Source organism: Notothenia coriiceps, unplaced genomic scaffold (genome assembly GCF_000735185.1).
Source record: "Notothenia coriiceps isolate Sejong01 unplaced genomic scaffold, NC01 NC01_scaffold00035166, whole genome shotgun sequence".
Lineage (NCBI taxonomy): Eukaryota > Metazoa > Chordata > Actinopteri > Perciformes > Nototheniidae > Notothenia > Notothenia coriiceps.
Genome location: NW_011367867.1, coordinates 3,252 through 14,321, shown reverse-complemented (window position 1 = coordinate 14,321; position 11,070 = coordinate 3,252). Strand labels below are relative to the sequence as shown.

At 40.7% G+C, this 11,070-nt stretch overlaps 1 protein-coding gene across 1 annotated transcript; it reads left to right on the top strand.

The window, feature by feature from the left end:
* Positions 1-3,922: 3,922 nt before the first annotated feature.
* Positions 3,923-10,825, top strand: LOC104962637 (protein NLRC3-like). The gene is made up of 10 exons (XM_010791089.1): positions 3,923-3,991; positions 4,122-4,243; positions 4,896-5,036; positions 5,109-5,180; positions 5,272-7,054; positions 7,839-8,000; positions 8,091-8,264; positions 8,403-8,570; positions 9,747-9,793; positions 9,907-10,825. The coding sequence occupies exons 2-10, from the start codon at positions 4,198-4,200 to the stop codon at positions 10,434-10,436; spliced, it is 3,123 nt and encodes a 1,040-aa protein (XP_010789391.1). The 5' UTR covers positions 3,923-3,991; positions 4,122-4,197; the 3' UTR covers positions 10,437-10,825.
* Positions 10,826-11,070: the final 245 nt, after the last annotated feature.

The window sequence follows — 11,070 nt, the reverse complement described above, 5'->3', positions numbered from 1 at the left end:
GTTGTTTATACGTGATGGGTTTAAATTAATAAGGAAGTAAGTTAAGAGTAGAAGGTGATTGTACTGAGGAAAGGTTAAAGGAGAGATGTCATGGCCATTTCCACTGATCATAATTCCATTGTTGAGGTATACTAAAATAGAAAAATACTGTGCAATTTTCTAAACTCAGATTGGTTTCGCATACAGCATCTCTGTAAAGTATGTGTATTCAGCAGTATTCATTTTCTCCACTAAACGGCTCGCTGCAGCTCCCCCCCCCCCTCGTGATTCCTTGTTTAGCACAGCCAAACAGCCAAACACAGCCAAACTCAACCTGAACACACACAAAGTCACAGCCGAAATAAAAACAATAAGTGTGGCTTGATATTGAGTAAGAAAAAGGTTTATAGGTTGATAAACGCTGTGAGAATGGGTCTGCAGAGAGAATTTCGCGCGATCCCAACTGTCTGTTATCAGCCTGCAGCAGGGAGGAGAGATCAGCAGAGCTGCCTGCACTGAGTGTGTGTGTGGATTGGTCAATTTGGACCAATCAGCGGGGGCTTAACGTAACGGCTCCGCGGACGTAACGTAACGGCTCCACGGATTGGCCCATTTAGTTCCGGGTACGTGAGCACGTACCCGGAAGAATCAAATGGATGATGACGTCATGATGACGTTTCACCAACGAGGCGTTTTGGGGAGGTATTTTCTGTTTTAGAGTTTTACTCGCTACAGGGTGTACTTTGAGGGTTTTGACTCTGCACACCGTTTACATGCAGAAAAACCTTCATAACACACAAGGGAACGGGTAATAACCGGAAAAGCATGACATGTCACCTGTAAATGACTGATTGAATCCCCCTTGTTATGAGGTCAGCATTGTTTAACTGATTATATATAAGGCAAAAACACTCTGTTTCAAACGGTCTCTTCCATGCTGCATTACAAAAAAGACATTTGATTCATCACACAAAGTCTATATGGCCGCTGTATGTTGACATCACTTGTGTTCCCATGCCACCCTGCTGTGAAAAACACACTCGGCACTTTCCAAAATGGCAAGTTCTCGCACCTTGCAATGTGGGTGTGTACAAGCTCAGAGAAAATGCTAATTGGAAACCGGATGACTACAATAGATGATACCACATTTAGAACTTAGGCAGCTTAATTTAATTTAAGTTGTACATGTTTCATTATTTCTATTCTATTTTACATGTATATATAGTTAACTTATTCCTGCATTTTAATTGCACCATTGTGTCACCTGCACTTTCAACTTCATAATCTTTCATTTCTTCAGTATATTGTAAATTGCACTGTTGGAAGACCAATAACTACACTGTAACTGTTAAATATAGTCAAATAAAGCCTGCATCTTTGTATCTCTAAGTACCTTATTTCCCTTTGTAAATATATACAAGCAGAGAGAATATATGTAGTACTATCCAGTAAAATCAGCAGCACAGAAAATCTATCAAGCTTTTTTTCCGTGGGTCCAGCTTGCAGCCATACACCCATGTGGGATTTATTCTTAAATATAAAACCGTGTTGCCCTGTGATACGATCAGCAGAGCCAATTAATCACATTTCTGTTTGTAGCACACTCCCATGGTTATCTGAAGCTCTGCTTGTGTCCAGGAAAGACTAATTGTGGAATCAGAGCTTCGGTAGTATGCGATACATTTAAGCAAGACTTTTCCTTTGTTGTGACTAATCAGGGTGAGTATGCCATATGTTACATCATCACAATCGAGAGAGTGGACAGGGCCAAAAGCTGAGTCATGACACTCCTGTTCTGCACTGCTTTAGAGAAATGATCTGACTGGGGGGGGGAAGTGAATGAGTAACGCTCTCTCCTCCTTCAAAAAAGAGGCCGTTGAGATGCCCTGGAGCAATAAGCTGCTGACCTCCAACTGCTCAGTTGTCGCCGGTCGTGGACGTGTTGGACAGCACCCGGGCGTGTGGCTGACTGGGTGAAAAGCAGGGTGTTGCTGATGAAATGCCAGTGTGCCAAGTCAGCTCTGCAAGGTTGAATATATAATGGTATGTTTGAACCTGACACACAGCCCTGATAAAAGAGCTAAGTCATTTAAAATGTGGTGTCTCTTAATACTGAGATGTTTGAATATGAGAAACTTTGTTATAGATACCTTAAGGGCACTGTTGGAAATTTAACATCTTCTTCCTGCGCCTACCCAGGTCTACTGAACACTATCCATCAGCCATAAGCATATTATTCCAAATGAACCCAAACTGCCAACCTTAATCTCCCTTTCAAAACGGAAAAAGGAGAACATTTTTAATGTGTCCTACATTGGGTCCAATATTGTTTCATCTTAAAAATAGAGAAAAAAACACTGCTCACCCTGTAGCTCATGTCCTGAAGCTATAGACTATTAAACCTAATGAAAAAAGACTCTGTAAACTCCAATCTCTGCAAGGCGTATTATGTATATTTTTGCTCAGAATGGAGACTTTTTTAATCTTTATCTAAAAACAATAGTCACAGTTGATGCCATTTTTCTAGTGTTCATATTGGCCATTAGAAGTTGCATTTTTTCCCTTCCTGTTTGCTTCAGCACACATGAAAGATAAAGGTTAACTGACTGAATTGAAGACAGGACATTTCTGTTATGTTTACGTGTTCAAGACCACCGAACAAACTGAGGGTTTGACTTAGCTTCTATGTGTTAAGACACCAGTTATTTAGCCTGGAGACATTTCTACACATGTATTTTTTTCAAAAGCACATTGGTAGACCAGAGACTGTAGCTAGATAACTAGGCCGACCACTTGTATTCCTGGTGATAAGAGTCATCATTATTCAGTTTGGGGTGTGTGTTCAGTTTGTCTTAAAACTACATTCAGGGGCATACATACAATGAAACCTTCCAGAGTAACTGTGTTTTTAGTGTGAACAGTTTCAATCTGTTTCAGTTTGAATAATGGTGAACCTCTCCTCCAATGTCACACACCTAATTTGCTGCATAGACACATTTATTAGACGAAATGTAGAGACTCGTGTTTATGGAAGGTGAAAAGAAACGAGTCCAATGAAATGTCTGCTTCATTAACCACCCTGAACACTCATATCAATCAAAGCATGCACTGTACAGTGAAGCAGGGAAAAAGCACAACTTGGACTTTGCTTCCACCATCTGTTCAACAGGCAAAGCTGCAGCATGTAGAAACTGCAACTCTAACAGCAACTTTGATCCCATTGTTCACTGCACTGGGATTGCATGACTGATCCTACCTACACCAAGCACACATTATTTGTAGGTTTTTAATGTGGAATTGTTCCATATTATGGTAGATAGATGCCAGAACAAGAAGAGTCAATGCTCAGTGAAGCTCTGATTGTTTGTTGAGATTCATGTGTTTGCCTACTGAGAGAAGTATGTTAAGACTTTTGCAAAACTGACTCACACAGTTCACAATACTTTGAAAGAAATTGAAGATTGTATAAAATTATTTCCATCCAAAACAAACATATCTTATTTAGAATAGAACTGTGTACTTCAAATTAAATCAGCTCTATAAAGTAGGCCCAAGCTTGCATATAGATTGCATTCAGCATCCTTCTTATCCAATTTTTATGATATTTTCTAAATTAGTTAGAAGGTATAAAACAATTATACTCAATTGCAATTATCTCAAATATGTACTTACATTCAATACTTGATATTTGCCCGTTGTTACATTACCCACTGCAAATATGGTAAAATGTATTAATGTTGGTTATTTTATGCCAGATCTTTCCAAGATCAATTTTTCATTTTCATTTGGTAATAAATTAAACATTTTGAAGAGCTGCGGTTTGTTCACGATGCCTCTAAATACAGCAATGACAGACTGTGCGCAGATTAAAAAAAACAGCTTCCTGCTTTTGCACCATAAGACAGAGAGAAAGCAAAAGAGAGTTTTTTTCATTTCTTGAATAACACTCTACTTCTGAGCCGCTGCTGTCAACATCTGAATCAGATGGCGATCACAGTTGTTATTTAGGCAGGTAAGCTTTAACTTCATCTTCTAAAGCTGTTCGATTTTTAATATCAACCGTGACAAAACATGTATCTTTATCTAAAAGTATTTATGTTTTTTAATGCCGTTTTTTTTAACAAGCTTGAAATACATCACAGGAACTGTACAGGAAATCTCTACAAGCTACAATAAATCACGTAGGCTTGCAACCACAAAGAAGCTGGTGAGAGAAAGATGGAGCAAATGAGTGTTGCTCATGAAACAGACGATGGCCCTCAAGGTAAGAATGTCAAAATAAAGAAAAAGAAGTGCATAGGGCAATACATTGCAAGTCATCAAGGGAAAAGGTTTTGTTTCCGAAGAGTTTGTTCCGATCCTTAAGATTTCAAAATCAAATTCAAAGGAGGTTTATTGGCATCATCGTATATCAAAAACATAGTAATGAAAAAGCAAGTTTTACAAGGTGTTGCAACATTGCAAAGAAAAAGAAAAAGAACACCAAACATCTATGCCAACAATCACATGTCATTAAAAATCAAATCAAGTCTGCGTGGTTGTGTCGTGTGTGTGTGTGTAGTCACTTACTGATCCTGAGGTTGTGGCTGGTAAAAACATATTCTGCTGACACTGCACCTCTCTTTGGGGTTTTTCTGTGCACCAGATGCTTTTTAAGCATTCTATATGCATAATTTCAACTGGATGTCTGTCCAATTGGGCCACATTCTGGTTGGAGAGAGGACACCACACTTCACTACCATAGAGAACAATTGGTTCTATGACAGACTCCAGGAATTCTATTCTATTCTATTTTAATCTAAATTAGATTTTTTATTGCGTAGAAACATTATAATAATTTTACCCCAGTATTCATTCACTACTCTAATTTGTTTTGGTAACAAATTGCTGAAATTTGCATTTATGGCTTCCCCTAGAGTTACTTCACTCTAACAAGGAAGTGGTTTATCATTTCCAACCCAACTGCACCGCTCAGAGTGGAGGCAATGTGGTTGCTCCATGCATCATTGGTTCTACCATCACCAATCTGAACTTCATTATCACCTCAACGGGCCAAGGTAGATATGAGACATTGGATTAGCTAAGGCTAGGGTTTAGGGCTTGGCTAAGGCTTTTTTCTTCTTTTGCAGGATCTATTGTTTCTTCAAAAGAAGCATCGAACCATGACACTGCAGACATCAGTGATGATCTGAAGCCCCAAAGTGAGTACTACTCTTCCATATTTACCATAAATGTGCATTTCCTGAATGTATAACAAACTCGAAATAACCCTTTAAGCATTTCCTCCTTTAGAAGACAAGATCACAGAATGTCAAGAGGAATTGAAAGCTAAGCTGAAGAGGAAGTTTGGCCACCTGCTGCAGGGGATGATGACTGATGCACACAGGACACCTCTCAATAAGATCTACACAGAGCTCTACATCACTGAGGGAAGAAATGGTGAAGTCAACAAAGAGCATGAGGTGATACAGTTTGAAACGGCCTCCAGGAAACATGCGGCCCAGGAGGAATCAATTCACTGCAATCAGCTCTTTGTTCCTCTACGAGACCACCCCATAAGAACTGTGATCACAAGGGGAGTCGCTGGCATCGGAAAAACCGTATCTACCAATAAGTTCACACTGGACTGGGCTGAGGGGGAAGCAAACACCAACCTGGGATTTGTATTTCCTTTGTCTTTCCGAGAGCTGAATCTCATGAGGAAGCAAAGCTTCAGTCTAGTCGAACTTCTCAGTGTCTTTTTCCCGGAAACTAATGAGACAGGAATCTTCAGGAATGCCAATAACACAATGCTCTTCATCCTGGATGGTCTGGACGAGAGCCGCCTGTCTTTGGACTTCCACAACACTGAAATAGTGTCTGATGTGACGCAGAGGACCACAATTGATGTGCTTCTGATCAACCTCATTCGGGGAGGACTCCTTCCCTTTGCTCTCGTTTGGATAACATCTCGCCCGGTAGCCTCCAGTCAGATCCCTATGGAATCTGTTGATCTAGTGACAGAGGTGCGGGGGTTCAACGAACCCCAGAAAGACGAGTACTTCAGGAGGAAAATATGCGACCAAAACCTAGCAAACAGAGTGATCGCGCATGTGAAATCCCACAGAAGTCTCCACATCATGTGCCACATACCAATCTTCTGCTGGATGGCGGCGAGTGTTCTTGAGAAGAAGTTGCAGACGACTGCGAGTAAAGACACGCCAAAGAGCCTTACTCAGATGTACATACACTTCTTGTTCTTGTACGTGGAGGACATCAGGAAAAGGTTTCCTGAAAGAACTGAGTCAAATGCAAAATGCATGAGAGATATGCTCATGTCGCTGGGTAAACTGGCCTTCCGGCAACTCGAGAAGGGCCACTTGATCTTCTACGAGAGCGACCTCAACTCGGACGGTATTAATGTTTCCCAGGCGTCCATGTTCTCAGGAGTCTACACACAAATCTTCAATGAGCAGCTGACACTGTGCGAGGAGAAAACATTCTGCTTTGTGCATCTGAGCATCCAGGAATTCTTTGCTGCATTGTATGTCTACCTCAAGTTCCACAACGACAACGAAAACGTCTTGGTAAAAAAGCTGTCCGCGTCAAGACGCTACCTGTTCCAAGGACCATCAGAGTTCATCCTATACAAAGAAGCGGTAGAAAAAGCTTCACGGAGTGATGAAGGACATTTTGACATCTTTCTGCGCTTCCTTCTGGGCCTGTCTCTGGAATCCAATCAGACTCTGTTGAAGAACCTGATGACCACCAACAGATCAAAACCGAGAACCAGGAAGGAGATCATAACACACATAAAACAGAGGATCAAAGAAAGCCCATCCCCAGACAGATGCCTCAATCTCTTTCACTGTCTGAACGAGCTGCATGACCAGTCCCTCATTGAGGAGATTCAGAGCTACCTCAGCCCAGGCAGTCTCAACAAAGCCAAACTTTCTCCTGCGCAGTGGGCCACTCTGGTCTTTGTTCTACTGACATCAGAAAAGGAGCTGCTTGTGTTCGAACTGAAGGACTACACCAGGTCAGAGGAAGGTCTCCTGAGGCTGCTGCCTGTCATGAAAAAAGCCAGAGATGCAAAGTAAGTGATTTCTAAAAGCATACAGCAAGCTCTTAAGGTCCTTTTTGAACCTGATGTTAAAGATACGCAGCTTTAGTGCTCGGATTATTTTAGAAATGAAGAACATGCGATCTAGGAAACTTTAGAAAAATAAACACTAGCCTAAGACTGTGTGGTCGGGTAAGGCCTGATATACTTGAGACGAACTGCATGATGGGGAAAAAAACACTGGTTGGCAGCTCAAGCAAGATATTTGCCTCGGAGCGATTAATACATAATAGGTAATAAAAAGGTTCCTTTGGTAGAAGATAACAAGAGTACTCCATTTAGAAATGGGAAATGTGAAACTTGAGTGGTTTTGGCAATTAATAGAATAATTGAGTAATGTGAATGATGTCACTTGTAGTAACATACAAGTAACACACATTAGAGAAAATAATACCCTTCAGCTTTCAGAAGCGTTTTCTGTGTTTCTGCCACCATTGAAGGGTAAGTGTGTTCCAGTAAGTGTGCTTCTAATTTTCTGAGGGAATGTATTGTAAATGCAAGGGCTTTCATCAGTGGACTCAGTAAGAAATAGGTAGTAACTTAAAGGACATGTTTTTAACAACTTTTTGACCTGAAATATCAATAACTTTGCCTTATTCCAAATGGAGTAATTGGTAATGCATTTTAAATGTGCATGATGTTAGGTGGCGTTTCACATTGCAGTTGTTTAAAATTGGGAAGCTTGTGCCCCCATAAGATCCCAGACATTTTGTGATGACATTATACTTCCCTTTCTCATACCACTTTCTTCTTGCAGTCTAAATGCATGCCATCTTACGGCTGCTTGTTGTAAAATCCTGGAGATGGGCATCCACTCATCCGAAATCAGAGAGCTGGACCTAGGCAACAACAACATCACAGATGATGGAATATTAGTGCTTTCTGATACATTGAAGAACAGCAAACTTGAGAAACTAAGGTATAAACCCAACAATAAGTATATATTTTTAAATCCCAGAAAGTCAAATAAAGATGTTTTTATCAAGCAGGTTATTTTCTGTTTGTTTAGACTGAACAGCTGCAACCTAACAGACCGCAGCGCCAGGGTTTGGGCCTCTGTGATCAGCTCAGATACCAACCAGCTGAAAGAACTGGACCTCTCTCACAATGACCTCATGGACGTTGGAGTCAAAGAGCTCTCTGTAGGACTGGGGAGTCCTCACTGTAAACTGGAAATACTCATGTGAGTGCCTTGAGTGAAATTGCTTTCCAGATGAATTATTTAACAGCAGAATACTGAACAGAGCCAAACATGCAAAGTCAGTTGTTACTGTTGTTGATAACGGAGATCAGTTGGATTAAATGTCTTGGTGTTTTGAAGGTTGGCCTATTGCAGCGTGACAGAGGAAGGCTGCACTTTTCTGGCATCTGCTTTGAACTTTTCCCGTCTCAAAGAGCTCGACCTGAGCTACAACCACCCGGGACCCTTGGGCCTGCAGCTGCTGTCTGCGCTGAAGGAGGACCCTCGCTGCAGTCTGCATGAACTCAGGTAGAGGATGACAAAATAGCCAGCAAATGTAGCTTATCACAGATGTATTGGTGTACAACGCACGTGCAGAGGATGTTAGAGAGGAAGTGGCTCAAAAGCATAAAAGGGCCCACGGTCGATTTGAGTTACCAAGTAAAATATATATATATAATGACAAATGTTTGTGACCATGTTAAATTAAGATTAAAATGTATTTATTGAAAACAATCAATGATTAAGGGTTTCAACACTGCTTCATGACAGTTATTTAAAAATAAATGCAAAGAAAAGAAATGTATTTTTAGTAAATTCTCTGAATACAGTAACTAGCCCAGCTCTGACCTCGTCCTCTGACTGACAGGAGCTCTGCTGCTGACAGAAATTCACTTCCTTTCTCACTTTTCCTTTTCCATGAAGGCATACACACTGAATACATACAACTTATTTTGCTTCAGTATTAAAAGTGCAGTAGCTTATTCAGCTGGATAAAACACTGAGCAATTTTACCCTCCATGTAACGTTTTTATATTCTCTTAAGTGAAGTTGTCCAAAGCTTCAGCTGTGGCTTAAACAGTTGGCTAATTGCACTGTTCATCATGTAATGCTAATGTTGTTTACTGCAGGCTAATTCACTTTAAACTGAATTATTTATTTACCGCTATTCACAGTATCAGCCGCCACATACACACACACACACACACACACACACACACACACACACACACACACACACACACACACACACACACACACACACACACACACACACACACACCCTTACAACAAAGTGCAAACTGTTACTGTTTTGATTTGACAACATTACATTGAGTTATTAAGGTTTTATCTGAGTTACATTTTAACCATTCAATACATTGCAATAATAAAATATGGTTGAGATGATTTCAAATTCATACTTTGGATACCGCTTTTAAATATTCTACTTTATAACTTTAAAATGTATCACTTTATGTAAAATATTTATAAAGCCTTTTGCTGTATTATTGGGTATGGAGGAAAAACAATGAGTTGAAATCTCTCTTGAAAAATCTCTGCTGCATTGATTCTGACCCTTTGCAGACAAACACAATCATTGGGAGTAGAATAAGAGTGAAATGTTGAATTGGTCAATTACTGTTTTAACCATATTGTTTTCAAGTGACGTACGTGTCAAAAAACTGGTCTTATTTGGTCTTTTAGTGTGGAACAGTGTGGTGAATCCAGGATTCAGCCAGGTCCAATGAAATGTGAGTAACCAACACTCACTCACTCGGCATTGATTGACATTCTTTGAGTCAATTATCGAATACATCAAATAAATAAATACAACTTGATTATCACTCTCGATCTGTTTCATCAGACACCAAGGAACTCACCCTAGACCCGAACACAGCACACAGAGACCTCTCTCTGTCCGAGGGAAACAGGAAAGCCACGCGTTGGACCAAGCAGTCGTATCCTGATCATCCCGAGAGGTTTGACTTCTGGACCCAGGTGCTGTGCAGGGAGGGGCTGGCGGGGCGCTGCTACTGGGAGACCGAGTGGACAGGGAGAGCCTTCATAGGAGTCGCCTACAGAACCATGTGCAGGAAGGGAGAAGGTCACGAATGCTGGTTAGGCAAAAACGACTCTTCCTGGGGACTTTTTTGCACCAAAGAGCGCTACCAGATCTGTCCCGCACACATGAAGATTGATTTAACCATCCTACCCAGCTACAATTCCAACTCAAACAAAGTGGGAGTCTATCTGGACTGGTCTGCAGGGAGACTGACTTTCTTCAGGATCTCCTGTGGTGCAATGACCCTCATCCACAACTTCGACACCACCTTTACTGAGCCTGTGTACCCGGCGTTCTGGCTGGGCTGGGTGGACTCCACAGTGTACTTGTGAATATCAGTGTGACATAGTGACACTGAGGTTAATCCAGAATATCCACTTTTATCCATCAATGTATATAGGAAGTGAAAGTTTGTGGACCACTTTTTGAAAGCCTTGGTTTTGAATTGCAACTCCCACGCCACTTTTGTGATCAAGGTTCTGCTATTTTATGTCTCATGTAGCCGGAAGGCAAATTAGGGTTTTCATGGACTTCCATTTCATATTCGTTTTTAACCTCAGCAATATTGCAGGGTTAACTTGTTACCTGTCTGTTTTGTGTTGTTTATATGACTTTGTTGGACACTCTAATGCAGTGGTTCTCGACTGGCCTCGGGACCCACTTTTTCCTTTGTCAATAGATCGCGACCCGAAATTTATATATTATATTCCTTCTCAGACTAAAGTATGCTTTTAAAAAAGGTTTAATGAGATGATGGAATCAAAGCTGAACTGTATAACATAAAAAGGCCCACATGCTGAAAACCCAACCGCAGAAGGGGGGTGTGGGGGGATTTTTAGAAATACTAACATATGAACTACGCATTCTGGTACACTGAGAAGAAAATAAATAAATCTATTACTACCCGACATATTAATAATATTTTATGCCATTGTTTGTTTTTCACTTAGTTCTGACAGCTTGCTG

Bases quoted from the DNA above. Each gene is read 5' to 3' on its own strand.
- LOC104962637 (XM_010791089.1), top strand. From the start codon at position 4,198: ATGGAGCAAATGAGTGTTGCTCATGAAACAGACGATGGCCCTCAAG. The intron at 5,181-5,271 runs GTGAGTACTACT...TTCCTCCTTTAG, and splicing joins TGATGATCTGAAGCCCCAAA to AAGACAAGATCACAGAATGT. The intron at 9,794-9,906 runs GTGAGTAACCAA...CTGTTTCATCAG, and splicing joins TCAGCCAGGTCCAATGAAAT to ACACCAAGGAACTCACCCTA.